The 20915-nt window shown below is 57.2% G+C and overlaps 2 protein-coding genes across 8 annotated transcripts in view; one reads left to right on the top strand and one right to left on the bottom strand.

The window, feature by feature from the left end:
- Fyco1 (FYVE and coiled-coil domain autophagy adaptor 1) overlaps nt 1-20915 on the top strand; it is a 52131-nt gene that overhangs the window by 21795 nt on the left and 9421 nt on the right. For 4 of the 5 annotated variants that reach the window (XM_013160307.3, XM_063261035.1, XM_013160310.3 and 1 more), the window contains 7 exons: nt 440-2761; nt 3687-3779; nt 4321-4439; nt 6098-6265; nt 6777-6926; nt 7404-7615; nt 9890-10028. In XM_013160307.3, coding sequence (XP_013015761.1) covers nt 440-2761; nt 3687-3779; nt 4321-4439; nt 6098-6265; nt 6777-6926; nt 7404-7615; nt 9890-10028 — 3203 coding nt within the window. The remainder of the gene's footprint in view (nt 1-439; nt 2762-3686; nt 3780-4320; nt 4440-6097; nt 6266-6776; nt 6927-7403; nt 7616-9889; nt 10029-20915) is intronic. The other variant, XM_013160311.3, reaches the window with a different exon arrangement.
- On the bottom strand, nt 13381-18947 carry Cxcr6 (C-X-C motif chemokine receptor 6). Of its 3 annotated transcripts, none has more exons than XM_063261036.1 (2): nt 18687-18947; nt 13381-15784 (listed from the first exon to the last, which is right to left on the bottom strand). In XM_063261036.1, exons 1-2 carry the CDS (start codon nt 18759-18761, stop codon nt 14735-14737), a joined length of 1125 nt encoding a protein of 374 aa, XP_063117106.1. In that variant the 5' UTR covers nt 18762-18947; the 3' UTR covers nt 13381-14734. The 3 variants fall into 3 exon arrangements, with proteins under 3 accessions (XP_063117106.1, XP_013015766.1, XP_063117108.1); XM_013160312.3 differs by lacking the exon at nt 18687-18947 and adding an exon at nt 18026-18393; XM_063261038.1 differs by lacking the exon at nt 18687-18947 and adding an exon at nt 17879-18005.

Genomic DNA, 20915 nt, shown 5'->3' with positions numbered 1-20915 from the left:
CATGTGACCCCTGGCTCTTCCCCAAAGTCAGAATGACCAGGAGAGGTCAGAATTTTGAATCAGTCCAGGACACTGAGGCAGCCAGGGCAGTGTTAATGTCAAGACACTTGGGAAAGAAGGCTCTAGCTGCTGTGGAAAGCAACAGAAGGATAGGATGGTGTGTCTGAAGCCAAGGGGAAGGTTCTGAGGCAGACTTGTGGCAAAATGTCTCACTGTAATAGTTTTGACAATGTAAACATTTGCCTTATTTTTTAATTTGCTGCTGGTCTCTGCGTGGCAGGTGCTTTGCACAGGGCTTTAGTCCTCTGAACAGCCTTGCAGCCTCCCCTCATGTCAGGTCATTCCTGTATTTTTACTTCTGTTTTTCCTGGGCTCACATCACCACGTAGCCAGTCAGCTTCCCTTGAAACACACTGGTTTTTTGTGTTCCCCTCCACAGACCCAGGAGATGGCCTCCAGCTTCGACCTGAGCAGTCCCCTGAACAACGAGGCACTGGAGGGCTTCGATGAGATGCGTCTAGAGCTGGACCAGCTAGAGGTGCGGGAGAAGCAGCTGCAGGAGCGCGTGCACCAGCTAGACCGGGAGAACCAGGAGTTGCGGGCAGCATTCAGTGCACAGCAGGAGCAGCTGCAGGTGGAGAAGCAGTGGGCACGTGTCACTGCAGAGGATCGCAGCTACCTCACGGGCCTGGTGGCCCAGCTCCAGAAGCAGTGGGTGGTCACCCAGGCCACACAGGATGCCATTAAGGAGCTGCACGTGTGCCTCCAGGCTCTGGAGCAGGATATAGCCAAGGAGGGGGACAGCTCTGTCCTGCAGCGCCTGGAGGCCACACTGCAGCCCCTGGCACAGGAGCTCAAGGCTGCCAGGGACTCCCTGGGCAAGAACCAGGTTCTCGATAGCCTCTCAGACTGGCTAGCCAGGGCTGAGCAAGGAGCAGCCTTGGCCTCAAACACAAAAGGTCAACAAGAGCCCATCCAAGCCGACTTGGGCCTGAAGCTCCAGGAGCTGGAAGAGAAGCTCCAATCCCTGGAAGAGGAGAGCACCAAGGTCCGGGAGCTCAACAGGCAGCAGAGTGCACAGCTGGTGCAGCTGGCCACAGAGCTGCAGCAGAAGGAGGAGGTACGGGCTGGCCTAGAGCACCAGGTGCAGGAGATGGCCCAGCTCCGGCAGCAGCTGCGAGAGTCCCTAGCCCGCACGAGCTCCCTGGAAGAGGAGCTGGCAGGACTGAGGCAGGCGGAACAGCTGCAGCAGGAAGAGAAGGAGATGTTGGCACAGGAGGCCCGGTCCCTGAGCCGGCAACTACAGGTCCTAGAGACCCAGCTGGCACAGGTGAGCCAGCATGTGGGTGACCTGGAGGAGCAGAAGAGGCTGCTCATCCAGGACAAGGACCATCTCAGCCAGAAAGTGGGTACGCTGGAGAGGCTCACCGGGCAGACAGCCCCAGAGCCACCTGCAGCCAGTGATCAAGGTGAGGCCCCCACCTCGTCAGTATCCACCCCGCAGCAGGCCAGTGAGAAGCCAGAAGAGCAGCAAGGGGATGGTGCCAAGATGCCTGCAGGCAAGCAGGAAGACGAGCTGCTCCAGGCCAACCGGGAGCTGCAGAGGGAGCTGCAGAGCATGGTTGGACGTAACCAGCTCCTGGAGGCCAAGCTTCAGGCCCTGCAGGCCGACTACCAGGCGCTGCAGCAGCGGGAGGCATCCATCCAGGGCTCCCTGGCCTCCCTTGAGGCCGAGCAGGCCAGTATCCGGCACCTGGGTGACCAGATGGAGGCGAGTCTGCAGGCGGTGCAGAAAGCCAAGAGGGCCATGAAGGTGCAGGTGGCTGAGAAGGAAGCTGCTCTGCAGAGCAAGGAGGATGAGTGCCAGCAGCTGCGGGAGGAGGCAGCACAATGCCGGCGGCTGGCAGAGTCCCGGGACGCAGATCTTAAAGTCCTCTCCAATGAGTGCCACAACCAGGCCCAGCTGATCGAGGCCCTCAGGGCAGAGAAGGGCCAGCAGGACCTCAGCCAGCCCCAAGATGGGACTGCACAGCTGGCCCTGGCCCAGGCGCAGCTTGAAGTACACCAGGGCGAAGCCCAGCGGCTGCGGGCTGAGCTGGTGGACCTGCAGGCTAAGCTCCAAGCAGCCCTGGGCGACCAGGACAAGGCACAGAGCCAACTACGGGTGACCGTGGAGTTGCTGAGGGAGCAAAGGATGCTGGTGCAGCAGCTGCAGGAGCAGAACGAGGCTCTCAACAGGGCCCATGTCCAGGAGCTGCTACAGTGCTCCGCAGCTCGGGAAGGGCTGCTGCAGGAGGGCAGGGCCAGTGCGGCCCAGCAGCACAAGCAGGAAATGCAGGCCCTGCAGGAGGAGCTGGCTCGGGCTACGCACAGCTCCGAAGAGGCCCGGCTGGAGCACGCCGAGCTGCAGGAGCAGCTGCACCAGGCCAACACAGACACTGCTGAGCTGGGCATCCAGATCTGTAACCTGACCTCGGAAAAGGAGCGTGTGGAGGGGGAGCTGCGCGACTGCCAGGAGGCTGCTTCCCGCGAGCGAGAGCGCCTGGAGCGCCAAGTGGCAGAGCTGCTGCAGGAGACAGCAAGCCTCCAGGAGAAGCTGACAGTGGCCGAGGACACTGCCAGCTCCCTGGCCACCCTGCAGGCCCAGCTGGTGCAGGCAGAGCATCAGGCACAGAGTCTCCAGGAGGCTGCACGCCAGGAGCATGACACCCTCAAGTTCCAGCTGAGTGCTGAGATCATGGACCACCAGAGCAGGCTGAAGGTAACCCTGGCTTCCACCACAGGGGCCTCCCAGGCCCCAGCACCCCTGAGGGGTCCAGGAGAGGTGGCCCCCACAGCCACAAGACAGGGGAAGCCAGAGACAGAATGGGATGCAGGCAGACGTCCACAGTGCCACCTCACTGCCAGAGCTCCCAGCAGCCACTTGCGCTGCAGGAACCCACAAGTGGCAGAGCGTTGGAGAGGTGGTCTTCACCCTGCAATTTAAAAGACCATGGCAGATAAGATCAGCCCACACAGACTTTTCTAAAACTCTTAGCTGTCTGAAGAGCAGGATGTTTTGAGGCTACTTTTGCGATCTTAGCACATCTGTCAGCGGGTACCCACATCCCCGTGTGGGTGCCATCGCAGGAGCTCAGTGTCAGCGTCCACTTCAAAGCAGGGCCCCATCCGCTGGATTTTCCCATGCACTCTTTTGTGCCGAGCCCCCTACAGAGTCCCAGGGATAAGTGACTGCCTGGTGATGGCCCAGTTCTTACAAGGCCCCCAGGCCAGGCAGAGCTCTGAGGTCAGCAGTTTCCGTGCACCCCACTGCTTGTCACTGCTCGTCACTGGTCTGTGTGCATCAAGGTCACTGCATACTTCAGGCACTGCCCACCTCCCTTCTAGGCAGCTGCCCCTGTGTACCCTTGCAAGGCTCCTACCTGCATGCTGGCTGCCCGCTCCATAAGCCTCCCTGAGGCTCATGGCCACTTTTCCCATTACAGAAATTAAATTCTCAATTTGAGGACCGAACTGAGTCTCTCATTAGTGGTCTCCAAAGCATTTCGTTATTTGAGGAGCCTAAAGCCCGTCAAGGAGCCAGTTTAGAAGCAGAGTGGTGGTTTGTTTGTACCCACTGGGGTGATGAGGTGTCAGGAGTTGTAGAGCAAGGACCTCGCTTTGATGTCCCTTCTTGTCCTTTCCAGGCTGCCACCGAAGAGTGCAGGAGCCTCAGGGCCCAGCTCGAGCAGCAAAGCCAGCAGCTGCAGGCTGCCGATGAGGCCGTGGCCAAGCTGAAGGTAGTGCAGCTGGGCTCTGGTTTGGGATCGGTGGGCCATTTAGCAGGGCTCCCTATGGGATTTCCTGACCCCAAGGAGAAGTGGCCAGCGCTTCTGACACCCTGTCATCAGGTGTAGCCTCCCTGACTTTGTGTTCTGACCCCTCGCCCCTGGCTAGAGCTGTCAAGCATAGACAGGAGATAAACCGCTCTCCTTGGCCATCTCTGTGGGCAGTTTTAGTCTGTGGCCAGCTCAGGGGCAGTGCTGACCTTGTCTCTGCCACCCCCACCCTCAGCACAGGGCATTCTAATACTTGAAGCCCCACAGCCACCAGAGCTGCTTGCCCTCAGGGCTTAGAAATGTGTCACACCCCACAGTGCAGAATAGAGGGCCTTGACCTCTTGAAATTAAAAATCTCTGCCTTAAGCCCACTGCCAGCAGCAACCACAGTGCCTTCCCTCAGAAGTGACCCAGGCGGCAGGGACAGAACACGGTGGCCTCTGTGTGGCATCTGGGGTGGGCTCCAGCCAGCTCAGTGCCTTCTCCTGATATCCTGTGCCAGGCCACCCAGGCGGACATGGCAGAGAAGCTGAGCTGCACCAGCAGCCATCTTTCCAAGTGCCAGGAGGCTGCAGCCCAGAAGGACAAGGAGGCAGTGGCCCTGCGGGAGGGTCTAGACCGGTGAGTCACCTTGCCGTGCAGCTCCCAGTGGTCTCTGGGGGTGCTCAGAGCAGTCATTTTGAAACTCAGCCACTCATAGGGCCTGGAAACAGACACAGACACATGCTCCGGGAAGCCAGCGGTCTGCATTTCTGCTTGCTTCTGGCCGCAGGCTCTCACTTGGTTCTTACCTGAGGTGGGATGTGCAGTACTGTGCACTTTGAAAACTCTAGATTGAGCAGAAGTGCGTGATGATCACGCTGGGAGGAGTAGCGGGGTAAGCGTTTTAATCAGTGCACCATATGTGGCCAGCACGATTTTAAATATGTTACACATACAGGTTGGGTATCCTTTTTCCAAAGTGCTCAGGACCCGAGGGATGATTTGGTTTTGGAGTATTTTGAATTCCAGATTTTTGGATTCAGGATGCCCTGCCTCCAGTTACCTATCGAACCCTCCCACCAGGCCATTGGGGAAGGTGCAGTCCATCTATGCTCACCCATGGGAGAGGAATTGGCCCAAAGTCTGGGCTCTACCCATCCCATGTGGATGCCTGTCGGTGTCCCTGTGGCCATCCCAAGGACCCCTGAGCCCCCGAGTTTCAGCCGAGGGGCCCAAGCCTGCTGTCAGCTGATGGGGCCCCACTCCTGCCACCAGGCCTGATTAACACAGCTGAGCCAAGGAGGGGCTCCTGGAACCAGCTTGCCTGGGTGACGCCCGAAGAAGCAGGTGCTCCAGATTGTCCCGGGCTTTGCCATCCCTCCTACCCATCCCTGACACCCACCATCTACCTAGGAAGCCTGGGCCAGGAGTTTGCACCTCTGCCCAGCTGCCCCTCCCAGAGCCAGATCCCTGGGGCTCTAGCTGCTCCCAGCTGGGTCCCACGCACATGATCCAAACAGAGACTCTCGAGTGGGCTGTGTTTCATAAATGCTATGTGGTGGTTCTTGATAAACAGCATTTGGTTTAGCTGCTCAGGGATGCACATACCATCTGCTCAGGGCTGGATTTTATTTAAAGCACTTTTGTGCTTGTTTGGGTGGACAGTGTATAATAGACACCTCTCTGACAACTTAGACAGCTGTGGACAGGCTGGATTAGGGCAGGAGTGTTCCTGTCCCCTGGGCCCTCTGTTTCCTGGAGCTACCATGCTGGGCCTCAGCTGTGGTGGGCAACCTCGGAAGACCCCTGCCTTAGAGGTTGGCTGCCCCAAAGAGCATTCACTGGGCCTTGGGGTACCAGGTGGAAGACCTGCTTGGGCACTGTGCTCTAAGCAGAGCCCCAGAGATTGCAGGGAGCCGAGCACCCTTTGTAGCTGCCTCCGGAAGCGGCGGCTCCCTTCTCTAGACTCTTTTCTTGCTCCTCCTAGTCACTGCCCGGGGACCCTTCCCACAGCCTCAGCCCCTCTGTCCAGGAATCGCAGGCGCAGAGCGCAGTTCACTTGGGGTACACTTAGCAACCTGCCATCCCTCCGCCCTCCCAGAGTGCCACTCTGTGTGGGAGCAGTGAGGAGGATCTCATTCTGGGGTCCTGATGGCCAGTGCACAGATGGTGCCCAGGGCCTGTCTGTGAAGAGGGGGAGGTGGGAGCAGTTGGACCCATCAGCAAGGCCAGGATGGGCCCAGAAACCAGGGCCAGCTGCGCAGTGTGACTCACAGAGAAACCTCCCCGATGCCCAGGACCCAGAAGGAGCTGGAGGTCGCCACCACCAAAGTCCAGGAGTACTGCAGGAGACTCCGCCAGGAGAAGAGCGACCGGGAGCAGAGCGACCAGAAGATGCTGGCGGAGCTGGACGACCTGAACAGAACCAAGAAGTACCTGGAGGAGCGGCTGATAGAGCTGCTCAGGTGAGTACCAGCCATGGGCACTGGGTCCTCTCTGCACCAGACGGGGGACACATCCCTCTGCACAGGACTCTGTCAGGGGCCACATGTCACCTGGTCTGCCTGGGCCATGGCATCCGCTCAAGGCCAGGGCTCCTCCAGGTTCTGGTTTTCATACTCGTGTGGGACAGTTCAAGTCCTTTGTGTCCTTGTCTCCAAGAGAGAGCATGTGTATCACAGATGCTGGAGTCCTAGTCCCCTGCCCTTCACTCATGGGCTTTCCCCTCCCACCATCTGTTCCCCTGGCTCAAGAGGCCCCCGAGGACCCACTGTCCTCCTGTGGCACTGGCCCAAACGAGCCAGCTCCCCGGCTTCTCATGAAGGTGGAGTCCAGCCTTTCCAGGAGCTGCTCTCATTCTGAACGTCAGCCAGCCATCATAGCTTCCTTGACTTCCTAACTTGTTGCCGTCCTCTAAAGTGAGGCCAGTGCTTCCATTGTTCTGGGGTCCCCTCCTCCTAAAGTGATTCTGCCCAGGGACAAGGACGCGCTGTGGCAGAAGTCGGACGCACTGGAGTTCCAGCAGAAGCTCAGCGCCGTGGAGCGGTGGCTCGGGGATGCGGAGGCCACACACTGCCTGGACTGCAAGCGCGAGTTCAGCTGGATGGTGCGGCGGCACCACTGCAGGTCAGCCAGGCCAGGGCCCCGAGGGCCTTGTGGCCTCCCGGCTTAGGGTTGCAGGTGCAGAGGGTGCGTTCCTTCTAGCAGGAGCTTGGGGCTCCTGGAAAGAGAGTGGAGTACAGAGGTGCAGATAGGGCTAAGTGGACCCCAGGGGTATCACCCACAAGCCTATAGGGCACAGGGCACGGAGGAGAAGGCACTCTGGAGCCCAGCGGAGGCAGGTTCTTGGGCTCCTCCGGGGACTCAGGCAGGCAGGGCCTGAAGTGCACCTTGCTTACCACCCCCACCCCCGGGCCCTGAGCACAGGGGTGAAGGCAAAGGGGGTGGGGTACAGTGTGGTCAGCACTGCCCCAGGAGGTCTGAAGCCCACGCTGAGAGCCTGAGCCCCTAGTGCGGAATGCAGCCTGGCCTGGTGTCTGGGGAGGTGGGCTTCCCTCTGCCCCCTGGACCCTGGAAACAAGCTGTCTGCCACCTCATTCCCAGGGTGTGCGGCCACATCTTCTGCTACTACTGCTGCAACAACTATGTCCTGACCCGGCCGGGCGGCCGGAAGGAGCGCTGCTGCCGCGCCTGTTTTCGGAAGTTCAATGAAAGCCCAGGCTCCCCCAGCAGCTCCGAGTCGACCACCAGCCCAGGAGACCCCAGCCCCCGACTGTCCCCGGCCCACGCTGGGACCCAGGCCGCCGGAAGCCAAGGTCAGTTTCCCGCCCAGCCGCCCAGTGTTCTCAGGAGCTCCCCACCTCCCCTTAGCCAGCTACAGCAAGCTGACCACAGTGTTCTCCAAACTTAGATATCAGGGAGGTTGGAAAGTCGCCCCAAAGCTTGCTTTTTGCTGTCACTAGGATCCAGAAGGAACAGCTTCCTCCTGACAGGGTTCAGTGTGCTTTAGCCTGAGGGCCATGTGCCAAGGCCACCAGAGGAGTGTGCCCCACACTTCCACCCTGGTGGCCCTCCTTGTTCCCATGGTAGCCCCAGGCCCAGTCAGCCGTCCAGGTCCTCACGCTCTCTCGGTGGCCAGGAGGACACACAGCTGTTTTCTTGTGTCCCAGCAGGTCAGCGAGGACGTCATCACGGCCTGTGATTTATTGGTGTAAAGGTCTGCCCATTGGCTGGGTGTCATGTGCTTTAGTCTTCAAATATTTTACCCAATTTTTAAAACGATTAAGTTTTTTGAACCCTCTGTGCATCCTGGATACAAGTTTCTTTTAATCAGATATGTGCTTTATACATATTTTCTCTTGGCTTTTTGTCTTAAGCTTTTACACCAAGCTTTGTTTAACCCAAGTATTAAAAAGTCATCCCCGTTTTCTGCCAGTTTTATAGTTTTTGGCTATATTTAGGTCAGTGGCCTGTTTTGAGTCAATTTTTTTGTATTGTACAACGTATGGATAGAGTGTCGGTAGGTTTTTGGTTTGGGGTTTGGTTTTGTAAGTAGTTATCGAGTAGTTGGTAGTCTGTCCTTCTCCTTTAACTGCCTTTAAACTTTTGCCAAAAGTCAGCTGACCCTGTGTTCTGGGTCTCCCTGGCCTCCATCAGCTGCATGCGTGTTTGATCCTGTACCGTACCATTACAGCTGCCATAGATTTATAAAGCATCATAAAATCAAACAGAATGAATCTTCTTTGTCAGAATACTGGCTGTCAGGATTCACTGCTTTTCTACTGAAGTTTGTAGGGTCAGTGTGTCAGTTTCTACTCTCATCCCCCCGAGGTCCTGGTGAGGTATTAATTGGGGTTGCATTGAAACCATGTAGATCAATTTAGGGAGAACTGACATCTCAGTAAAACTGAGTCTTCTAATCCATGAATATGGTAAAGCTTTCTGTGTCCTTAGGCCTCCATTTCTCTCAATTTTGTGTTTTGTTTTTTATTGTTTTTTGGCAATAATAGGGATCAAACCAAGCTCCTTTGCACTGAACTACATCCCCAGCCTCCCACCAGCCTTTTTAAATTTTAAGACAGAGCTCCCTAAGTGGTTCAGATTGGGTGCAAACACATAGTCCTCCTGCCCCGCCTCCTGCAGTGCTGGGATGACACCCCCCGGCCATGGCACCTAGTCCTGGTTTTGATTCCAACATTTTATGTCTGCTCACTTTTTTTACTCTCTTTTTCTTCCTTTCACTTCTAAAGCTCTTCTTTTCTTTTCTTTTTTTGTCTTTTTCATTTTTATCGGTACCAGGGATCGAACTCACGACTGCCTGCTTGTAAGGCAGGCGCTTATGCCACTGAGCTAAACCCCCAGCCCCAGCTCTTCTTTTCTTTTTTCTTCCTGCCTTCTACTTGCCCTCACATTTTTCATAACATACGCTAGTGGGTACTTGTGGGCCTGCTTCAAAGCAAGGCCCGGGGTCACAGAAGTCTGTTTGATCCTTCCTTGCATTTTTCTCTAATTTTTATTTTATTTGTCCGTGTTTATAGTACGCAGCGACCCCATTCATCGTGGGGAGGGGCACAGGGGCCTCACGCAGCTCAGTTCCTTATACCCCTTTTCCCCAACCCCCACCTCTCAGTCCCCTTCCCATTTGCCAAAGCTCTGTCTCCCTGTCTCCTGTGTCTTCTGCTTTGCTCTTCAGTTTGTGTGTCCTTTGCTTTTCTCCTATGAGAGAAACCGTGCGACATTTACCCCTGCGGGTCTCTTCACGTAGCGTTAGTATGTGAGTTTCCTTCCTAATGAAGTTCTGATAGCTTTTTCCTTATAGTAAGGGGTCCAGACAGTGTGGGGGAGGCTGAAGCCTCTCTGAGCCCCTGACTTGGAGGCGTCTCTCAGGCTGTGAATTTGGGTTCAGCCATCGTCCCCTGCCTGTCCGGACTAAGCACCGGCCATCCCACCTCCAAGCCCTGCTCCTGGCCAGTACGGCCCTCTGCACAGTGACGCCTAGCACTGACCCAGCAGCTCGCTGTGGCCTCCCTGCCCCATGGTGACCTTGCACTTCCCTTCCCTCCTGCTCCATCCCCATCCCTCATCCCCAGTAGCTGACTGCAGGCAGCCGGACGACGCTGTGTTCGACATCATCACGGACGAGGAGCTGTGCCAGATCCAGGAGTCTGGCTCTTCCCTGCCAGCAACGCCCACGGAAACTGATTCTCTGGACCCGAACGTGACCGAACAGTGAGTGGTGCCCTCTCTGTGCCCATCGTGCATTACCCTGACAGCAGGAGCAGGGTTGGCTGTCCTGCTGCTAGGACAGTGTCCCTGATCCGCAGCCTGTCCCTCTGGGCTTGTGCAGTCACGTTGGTCAGCTCAGGCGGCCACAGTGAGATGCCTCAGGCTGGCAGCTTAAACCACAACGAGGTGTCCAAGGTGTCTCCCTGAACTCTGCCAGCTGGAAGCCCAGGTCAGGGAGACGGCACAGTCAGCTGCTTCTCTCACTGCCTTGGAGATGGCCCCGCTCTTGCTGCCCCTCGTGTGGTCACCTCTGTGTGCCCGCTCATGCCACCCTGGACCTCCTGGGTTCCTCTTTTCATAAGGACACTGGGCAAGCTGGATTCAGCCCACCCTAAAGGCCTTACTTAATTTAATCTTTGCATTAAAGACCTTATCTGCTAACGCAGTCAGGGTCTCGGTACGGGGACCAGTGAATTTGCAAGGGGACACAGTTTAGGGGTCCTGCTGCCCTTGGCCGTGTTGCTCTTTGGAAGCTTTGCCCTGGGCCCCTGGCAACTCCCAGTCCTGCCCAGCTCACCACCTGTGGCCAGGTGCTGGGAGGTGCAACGTAGAATGACGGACAGTGCCTTGGGCTGTGCCCTTGGGGAGCACCCCGGGAAGGTGGGGCCAGGGCCTGCCTGCGGTTGGTGGCCAGGCTGGCTTTCTGTGTGAACCCAGTGGGGTGAGTTCCAGTCATCTTCAGGAAACACTGGTCAGGTGTGGTGACAGTACTGGGAGAAAGGAAGCTGGGAGCGAATGCAGCTGCCTCGGGCAGGTGTGTGCTCTCTAGGGTGCTTTGGGCCCAGATAAGCCCACCAGCACCCCACAAGCTAACACTGACAAAAACAGAGGCGAGTACATCCCTGCCCTCAGCAGGACCCTGGACCCTGTCCAGCCACCAAGCAGGGCTGGCAAGGGAGGACAGAGCCACGGAGGCTGCTCCAGCACTGTCCTCCCTCTGCCCTCATTTTCCTGGTGTAGCGATTTTCCAACATTAGAAGCATGAAACTGTGCCAGGGACTCCCTCGTTCAAAGGTCCTCCCCTGATCTCTCTCGGCCCCAGCATCAACTCCATGTAGTTTTTGCAGCAAAACTCATAGTTTGGGTGCCCGAGGGACAGTGATTTGGGCTAGGCCCTGGAGGCAGAGCTCAGGCCTGCACGCAATGAGTGGCGGCACAAGGACACCATGATGCTGCCTGCTGAAACAGGCCACAGGGCCGCACTGGCTTCAACAGCCTCCCAGGGACCCCACCCGCCTGTGCCTAGCTCAAATGGGGACTTGAAGCAGGAGCACAAGCCTTCGAGATGCTGACCCTTCAGAAGGCTGTAGATTTGTCTAGACCCCCATCTCCTCAGACACTGGCCCCCCAGCACCTCCACAGCGGGATTCAGCTGGTGTCAGGACAGAGTGGCGGCTGGCACAAGGGCATCAGGAACAGACATGGCCTCCTCGAGGCCTGGGCTCCAGACACAGGTGAGGACCTGGAGCTGTAGCATCGTGTGCCGGACAGGGCCCTGGCAGTGCAGAGACTGGGGCGTCCATGGCTGTTGTTTCCTCGATGCTGACACCGAGTCACCTAGTTGGGGTGACAGCTCACTTGTCCACTCCCTGTGCATTGGGACCCTGTACCTGGAGCCCATAGCCCTGCCCAGTCACCCCGAGGCTCCAGCTGAGCAGAACTCGCCCACACCTCATGGGGCCACAGAGTTTCCTTGCCTTTGATTTCCCAGGGTCAGTGCCGGAGGAGCTGGGGCGGGAGGCCCAGAAACAGCACAAGAACAGGCTGTGACAATCACAGCTAAGGTTCGAAGGCCCCAAGCTTTGCCCTTGGCCAGGTGCTGAGCTGGCAGGCGTGCTGCAGTCTGCCAGTCACTGCACCCAGCGAGGGGAACGTAGCTGTATCCCGCTGCGTGGGCCTGGCAGGATACTGATCCCCAGAGAAGGGGCCACAGTGCCAGGCTCTTTCAGAGAGACGCTGGCCACCCATAAGCTCGGCTTCCACCCTAGAAGCTGAGAGCCTCTCGGAGACCCTGAAGCCATGCTCAGAGCCTGGGTTAAGAAAGGTCCCTGCCCAACTAGTGGTCCCCAGGCCACCCTGCACTCTGGCCTTGCTGGCCTGTGAGTGGAGGGGGCCAAGTGGATTATCTGCCCCAGCAGAGTGGTTCAGGCCCAAGAGGGAGTGGAAGGTCCCACTGCTGGGCCATCCTGGGGACAGGAGGCTGCATCTGAGGGCCTACTCTGTCAGACACAGTGCCCCTTTGGACTTGGCAGACCACAGGGTGGGCACAGCCTGGTGTCCCCACAGTGCCCTGCGGGTGGGAAGCCCTGAGCCCCTACCACTGCTCCCTCAAGGGGCCCTGTGCCATGTCATTGGGCCCTGTCTCCTTTTTCCTTCTTCCTTCTTACATACAGGCTCTGCCCCTTGAGTCGGGCACTGTCTGGGAAGCCAGGGGCTGGCAGCCACTCTGTCATGAGTGTCCCATGTCAAGAGGAATATGTAGAATGGGCTGTGCCACCCCCACCCGAAGCCCGCCAGGAGCGTCAGTGTAGTCCTTTGTTGGAGGAGGTGTGTGGTGACCCTAGGAGCCTGAGCCAGGAAGCTGTCCCCACAGGGCCTGTAGGTTTGTTTCTGCAATAGTCATGTGTTCCCTCATGGCCTGGCCATGCCCAGCTGGCCCGGGCTGCAAGCTGCTGACTGCCCCACATCTCTGGATGACAGGCAGGGTGCCCTGCCCCCCTTACCAACCTCTAGGCTGTATAGACTATTCCCATCCAGCACCATCACCGGGTCTCATAAGAAACGCTAGTTACCACAGGCTGAGTTTGGAGCCCTTTGCTCCACTCTGCAGATCACACTGGGTGCTTTGCCTGCAGCAGTGGGTGTTGCCCACCATAGCCAGAGAGGTGGGCACTGTTATGATCCACGTTTCACCATAAATGGAGGCAGGCGACCCTTAGTTGGTCACCTGTACATCCCCCCCACCCACCGGGCTGTGGCTGCTGCCCCTTGTTGGTGTCTCAGTGGGTGACACGCCTAAGCCCTGCAAGCATCTGAGCCAGCTGAATGACTGTCAGAATAAGAAAGCCTAACATAAAACCTCAGTGTCTTGTGACACCGTCTGGTGACACTGGGGACAGGATAGAAGTCACACAGGCGCACCCCGGAGACCATGGGAAGAACGAGGTTGACCCCTGATGCACTCACGCACCGCCCCAGAGCCTCACTGAGGCTCTCACGCCCTGAGCCCAAAGGTAACCATTTCTCAGACTTCTACCTTAAAATGCTCCACTCCTGAAGGTAAAAGCAGTTTGGAGGCTTTTAAAAAGTAGGTTTATTTCTTAGTCGTGAAGTTCGTGTGCTATTCAGGGTGTGACAGTGTGCATAGGTGTGGGTGTGGGTGTGGGTGTGTGTGTGTGCACACTTATGCGTGTACCATGCAGTAGGGCTGGGTAACTGTATTTTTAAGTGAGCAAAGCCACGAAGAATCCACTCTAGATATGCTGCCTAAACTTGCAGGAGTCTTGAGTGTGTGTTGCACGTTTGCCCCTGGAGTCCTCAGCCAGGTTTAACTGCCTCGGCTCCCTTGGCAGTGCTGCTGCTGCTGCTCCTTCTCGGCATGGCCGTCACACGAGCCTTGGCCTACAGTGAAGGCCAAGCCCAGGGCGCCGGGGCCTCAGACGGTTCCTGTGAGTGCCTGGGGGTGAGGTCTGAACCACAGTGGCCAGAGTGAGGGTTTGCTAGAGGGATGGTTTAATATAATACACGTGCTTCAAAAAGGAGTCACAGGGGAGGCTTGTAGCAGTCACCACAGAAGGGCTGCCTGTGTGTGGGACAGCAGAGGATCCTGGCGGGGCCAAAGGCCTGGCACTCCAAGGGTCCCCCAGGAGCCGAAAGGTCTGCACTGGAATCCTGAAGATGACATCCAGAGGCCAGGGTGAAGATGAGCTCCCCAAGGAGCAGAAGCGAGCCTTCCTCCTCCTTTCCCTTTTCATTCCACCCAGGCCACAAGCCTATTGGTCGGTGCCACCCCACTGGAGCAGGCCCTCCCTCTTCAGGAAGTCAGTCCTCCAGATGTGCCCAGGGCTATGCAAAACCGGTCTGCTGCCGGTTCCTACTGAGGTTGACACTCAGGGAACTATCACATCTGTCAGGGCTGCCTTACTTCCACCTTGACCCATGAGTAGGAGCCGTCTGACCTTGGGAGCCCAGGCTGGCCCCCTCATCTGCAGCCCTGTCCACTGTGCACCCTCTTCAGCCCTCAGCCCCAGTCCCCGCCAAGGAGGGCCTGAGACTCAGGTGTTGCCCAGAAGCCCCTGGGTTTGGGTGCTCTTAGGGACAGAGGAAGGAAAAACTTTAGAAAGCCTACGCTTACCCCCTAGGGCTTTAGGGCAACATGGCCCACATCTGCAATCCCTGAATTCCAGGAGTGTGGCAGGAGGATCACAAGTTCACATCCAGCCTGGTAACTTAGCAATTTAAGAAGACCCCATCTCAAAGGCAGCCGCCTTGGGTGTGGTCACTAGGAAGGAGCAGGCTGTGTTCCTGTCTGAAGAGGAGCGGCCCCAGGGTAACTTCCCCAAGGGAATGCACAGGCTGGGGAAAAGCCTTCCCCGCCGACACCTCCAGGGGGCGCAGCCACCGCCTTTGCAGCTCCCTGCCCCGTGGGCCTACAGCTGGGACATGCTGGTGGACTTGGCATTGTGAGAGGCGGAGCAGCTCCTGGAGTTGTCCTCAGACTTCAGTTCACTGGAGAACCCGACATAAGGGAGGCAGCCAGCATCCTTCAAGAGCTTCCAGAGGTTCCTGCGGAACTTGAGGCCCACGAAGGCGTAGAGCACGGGGTTGAGGCAGACGCGCAGGTAGGAAATGGCCTCGGTCACTACGATGGCATAGTGGAAGCTGGTCCTGGTGTAGAACTCCCAGTGGGAGCTGCGGATGATCTTGACCAGGCTGAAGGGTGTCTGGGTCAGCAGGAACACAGCCACCACCAGCATGATGATCTTGAGAGATTTGTGTTTCTGGAAGCCACGGCTGAGCAGGAGGGTCCGGATGATGGCTGGGTAGCAGAACAGCATGGTGAGCAGGGGCAGGAAGAAGCCCAGAGTCATCTGGGTAGCCAGGACCACCCTGAAAGTCTCGTCTCGGTGGTAATTACAGACCAGCCTGTCGTGGTGGTAGACTTGGCTGTAGATGATCTGTGGCAGCGACAGCACCAGGGAGACCACCCAGGTGCCACCCAAGACTCCTTTGCCCCACGCTGTACACATGGGCCCCTGGGTGTAGGCCTTGGTGGCCCGGACCACCACGACGTAGCGGTCCACGGTGATGCAGGTAAGCGTGAGCATGGACACGAAGAAGTTGACAGCGTAGACGCCGTGCAAGACCTTGCACAGAACCCCACCAAAGACCCACTGGTAGGAGCCCGAGTAGGCCCAGAAGGGCAGCGTGCAGACGAACAGCAGGTCGGCCAGGGGCAGGTTCGCCAGGAACAAATCCGTCACGCTTGGCAGCTTCTGATAGAAGACATAGATCACCAGCACCAGCGCATTCCCCAGCAGGCCGAGGACAAACACCACCACGTACACGCAGGGCAGGAAGACCTCACGAAAGTGCAGGAAGCGTGCGTGCGCCTCACTGCTGTGATCCTCATCAGAGCCACTGAGCCCGGGGATTTGGGGGTATTCGTAGTCAGTGGGCTCCACGTCATCCATGCTCACCTGTGAGCAAAGGCCTGGAATTACTTTTGGGCTGAGAGTGGCTATCCCTGCCCCCGCACTGCCCAGCAAGTACAGTGACCTCCTGCATCTACCACGGTCATGCTCAGGCAGGATGAGGCCTGAAACCATTATCCCGAAATTCCCAGGCCCTGACCCTGCTAACTCATGCACATCCTGTAACCCCGTGTACAGTGGCTTTGGAAGCAAACCATGCCACGCATCCCTGGGTGCTGGACAGCAGGGCCTGCTGTGCTGTGTCCAGGCCTCCTGGCAGTGCCTGCCCTCACCACCACTTCTGCCATGAGGTCCCACTGGCTTCCCCCTGGCTGCCCTACCAGGGAGACTCCTGACAGCTGCATGTGCAGGATGACAGGGACTTTGCTGTCAGGTGGACAGTGACCCCAGCTGCTCTTCCCCTCCACGGCACAGATGGAGAGGGCAGCTATGGAAAAACTGTACGCAGAAAAGCATGTAGTGCCCAGGGCTCTGGCCAAGCTGGCTGTATGACCAAACTGTCCCCATCGTCCCCCACCACAGCGCATGATACGCATACCAGACACTTCTCTTCTGAGGACTTCTTCATCTTCAGGCTCCCCAAGAGCTGCTGCAGCTGTGTGGGGCACCCTGCAGGATCTGGGCTGTCTTTTCCTAGAAGAGCCCTGCCCCTGACACCAGGTTGTGGGCGACACTGCATTGGTATGGGAACAGCTGTGGCAGCACCGACCTAGGTGAGCCTGGTTGACCGTGCCCCTGAGAACCCCGCTCCCACCCCAGCAGCACCCCATGAGTATGCTAAGGAGACAGGCAGAAGCCTGGCAGATCAGAAGGGACCAGGCAGGTGCCAGCACATAAAGCATGAGGCCATCCCTGCCTCTGATGTATTCGGGACACTTCCTTCCCCCGAACCAGTGTCTGCCCTGCCATCATTTAAAAGAGGGGCCAGCCTATGGCTCCTCTCACAAGGCCTGTTCAGCTGTCTTTACCACCCGACGTGCCGCCACCCCTCCTCAGCTCTCCTGTGCCCACAGCCTGAGTTCCCTGCTGCACCTGCACCCTGAGCGGGAAACATCACTGTGGCATGGACAGATGGGGCCGGACAGCTGTGTGCAGGCAGGGTGTTCCCGGTCACTTCCCCTTAGCAAAGAAGTTTTCATTTCGTCATCTTCTCTAATCAAAGCCCTCGGTGGACTTCTGAAAATTTGTTCTTAAAAAATAATATGTATAACTTTGGAAATAATGTAACAGTCTGATAATAAGTAAATGATAACTGTAATTCAGACATGAAAGTTATGACCAAAACGTTTAAGAGGCACTTTTGGTCATTTTGGGAAGCAGTACATTTATGTTGCTCAGAAGAGTGAAAACACAAAAATATGCAAAATGCAGGAGATCTATTGCTGTCATCGAGGAATGGATGGGGAACATCCACTGTGATTTCTGTTTGCTATCTGTCCTCTCCCCTGGGCCCTGGGCAGTGAACCAGGGCTTTCACAGTGAGCTGCAACCCAAACCTTTTTTATGCTTCTGATTTCAACACAGAATCTCAGGAAATCTCTCCAAGGTGCCCAGCCTAGATTCAGACCTGCAGTCCTACCTCAGCCTCCCGGATTGCTGAGATTACAGGCATGCACCACCATACCTGGCTTAACTGTTTTAATCATAAACCCCTTGGAGAATCTCTTAGAAATGTGCACACATTTCCTTGGATAGGACCTGAACACATCTATGCTTCTAGGAGCTCAGAAACTCAGTCTCCTGTGGAGGCTTAAGAATCCATGATAAACTTTGTCCTTTAAATATATTTCTAGATCACAGAAAATAACCACACTTCATCAGTGGTTGGCCCCTGGGTGGTGCAATTTGGGGAGATTTATTTCCTCTCTACCTTCATGCTTTTCTGTAGTTTCTACAGTGGCATCTTGATTTATACTGAAAAAAACAATGGAGAGTAATCTGGGACAACGCAGCTTGCTTTAGAAAGCAGGAAGGGAAGACAGATGACTCCGGGACACAAGGAAGGTGACAGACTCCCCTGCCCTCCCAGGCTCCGATGCCAGCCAACACTGCTAGTGCCCTGAGCTTGCAAGCTCTTACTGTGACAGTCTGGTCTCCGGTCTCCGGTCTCTGATGTACCCCTCCTGGCTGCTGCAAACCCAGTGAGCCCCATTGCCCCTTGCTGCAGGCAAGAGTCTGAGCTCCATCTTCTCCAGACCACAGGGAATCGAGAGATAAAGGACTCACCGCGGAAACGCCCTGCCAGCTCCAGATGCCTTGCTCTCCCCGCACTCGGGCTGACCTGCTGCTCTGTGATGTGGTCTGTGTTTCCGTGCAGGATTTAAGAGCCCTGGGCTGCTGATTAGGGACCCACCCCTTCCCCTCCCTACAGGTCACAGCTTTCAGTGTTCATGCAGGGGCCCTGCATCAGGTCGCTTGAGTGCTGGAACCCAGCCTTGACACCTTACACGCCTCTTCCTGGCCAGGCCCTTACTGCTGAGGTAGAGAGGGCTTTGTTTGTAAACTGAAGGGGAACAGGGAGCAGGTTTGGATCCCGGCTGTGCTGTCCCTTGGGCACTGCTCTTGTCCCTTTGGATTATTTCACCCAGCTCTGTGAACAGAGTCTGGCTGGGCTGCGGGGCTCCCAGTGCGTGTGATCCCCCACCTCCTGCAGTTCTCATCCCTGGGTTCTCATTCCGGGTTCACAGAGCGAGCGCTGGGGACTGAAGCTGAAATCACGGCCTCTCGCACACACAGCTGGTGCCTGGTCATGCCAAGGTGCACACATGCTCTCCCTCACCCCCAGGCCAGGGACCAGGTGGCTTGTGGGTGATAGCTTAGCCCCCCAATCCCACATCATTCATTCCCGTGGGCAGGCAGAGCCCACCACCACCACCACCACGCTTACCCTGCAGAAGCTGCTGGCTCCCCTAGATGTGGAGCACCTCGCGCTTAGCACACCCCAGTTGCTCAGTTCTGTCATCCCAAAGTGCAGCACCTTGCGGCCGTCACACCTGGGGGGTCACACCTGGTGGTCAGGGACTGGAGGAAACTCCACTGGGGTCTGGTTCCCCACACGCTCCTGGAGAACAGGGCATTGCAAAATGCTTTGCACTCTGTTCCCACTTTCCATGCCAGCCTTCTGCCTCTGAGCTTCCTGTCCCCACTCAGCCCCCTTCCCCCAGGGCCCCAAAACCAGCCCTGTGTCCCACGCAGGCAGGGCTGTGCTGAGTGGGTCTCTGGCACCTATGTCCTTAGCCCCTTCCGGGTGAGTAAATGGAAGGTGGGGAGAAGCACTCACCTGCCCAGGAGCACACAGCTCCCTGGCGTCCCCCACAGCCCATCTGGCTGCAGACCCCATGCTCAGTCTCTGCTCTTTCTGAGTGGGCATCGCTGCAAGCCCTGGTGGAAGATCCACGCTCCACTGGTGGGTTTGTGGGCTCTGCACACTGCCCTTTCCACTGAGGACAAATAGGTGAGCAGAGTGTTTCCAGGAGGCTGGGGGACGAAAGGAGCAGCACAGACTGAACCCAGGACCCCCTTCCACAGAGACCTCAGGGCAGGGCGGCCCTCAGGGGAGACTGTGGGTTTCTACAGTCAGGAAGCCTCAGGAGTGGACTTTTCCTTGGGGCCAGCAACCCAGGATGCCGCTCCTGGCATGTGTGGCTGTGACCAGCTCCCTGCAGGAACTCAGGCTGCGTGTTGCTCTGTGGCAGAGACGGAGAGAAGCAGGGTTGTGCAGTTGAGAGAGCGCACTCCTGCCCCGGCCGCAGGACCTCCTTAGGAAGCGTTTGCCAGACTGAGCACTTGCAGCTGAATTCAGGGGACCAAGCTGCTCAGTTCGGGGCTAGAATTCTGTTCATACCGCACTGCAGGATGCCATCTGCTGCCGGCCTGGAGTCATTCTGTTTATCCCAAGAGGGTCGCTTTGAAACGAAGCTCTGGGTGAGCACCCGATCATCGGTCCGTGTCTCAGATTCCCCCAGAAATATTCAGATGCTTTCCAGATGCAGTGGGAGGAGGGAGAGTGGGCAGAGGGGCAGCTGCAGAGTTAGTGAGGGTTGGGCTCTGTTCCTCCCCACCTGCCCCAGACACCAGGCATTCCCAAGCCTGCGCTTTCAGGAGGTCGCCTCTGGGTTGTGGGGATGTGATGTTTGCCACTGCTGGGGAAGGAGGGGCTCAGCACGGCTTGGTGGGTGACAGCTGAGATGACTCCATAGCTAAGGCTTCATGGGGAGTGGGCCAACAGGACCACACCATGACAGTGTGGTGGCGCCCCCTGCCCACTGTGAGGATGGGCTGTGGGTTTGTGCGTTTTTCACACCCCAGCCCCACAGCCGGCTTCAGGAGTCAGGAGACAAGTGGTTCTCTTCAGCTGGTTTTTAAGCAAAAAGTAAGCCCTCGACTAAAAGGAGAAACTACTAGGAATTTACTAGCAATCTTACAGTGTGATACAATCATAGAAAAACAGAGAACGCCTCGCTCGTTTGAGCTCTCTGTGCCACACTCTGTGTTCCGTCCTGCCTGGAGAGCATTTGTGACAGGGAGACACTTAGCCTGTGATACAGAATGCTGATGTGGAGCAGAGGTGGGGGCACATGGGTGCCCCGTTACAGTGCCCACGCAGTGCCCCCCCTCCCCAGAGGGGTGAGGCAGGTGGTACATCATATGCGTGCACCAGAGCCCAGCGATGGAAACTCAGCCTGAAATGGTGGCCACAGGAAGCCACTGTGCTTAGCAGTAGGCACAAGAGAGGTCACTGTGGGCACTGAGTTTATCCCACTTCACTTCTGAGACAGGTGTCACTAAAGGAATGAGGAGCCGCCTGTGGCAGGAGAGGGTGCCCTCTAGTGCCTGCGTGTGTCGCCCGCTGTCCTCAAACCTGGCTTCTGATAGTTGTTTCCTGCCGCATCCCACAGAAGTGTGGTTCACCTGGTACCCAGGCGTGCGCGTCTGCACGCAAGGTGGGATAGAGGACAGCGTGTGTTTGGAGTTGAAAAGTTATAACAGTGAAAGACGCATCATCCCGAAGGCCCCTGGACTGCCCTCTTCCACCTCACTCCTCGAGTCGCCCTCGCCACTTTCTGCAGCAGCCCTGGAGTGCTCTTTCCTGAGGGTCCTTCACTAGGCTGTCTTG

Source organism: Cavia porcellus, unplaced genomic scaffold (assembly GCF_034190915.1).
Source record: "Cavia porcellus strain 051 isolate PalLab524CR breed Dunkin Hartley unplaced genomic scaffold, mCavPor4.1 scaffold_14, whole genome shotgun sequence".
Classification (NCBI taxonomy): domain Eukaryota; kingdom Metazoa; phylum Chordata; class Mammalia; order Rodentia; family Caviidae; genus Cavia; species Cavia porcellus.
This window is presented reverse-complemented; position numbering and strand designations above follow the sequence as displayed.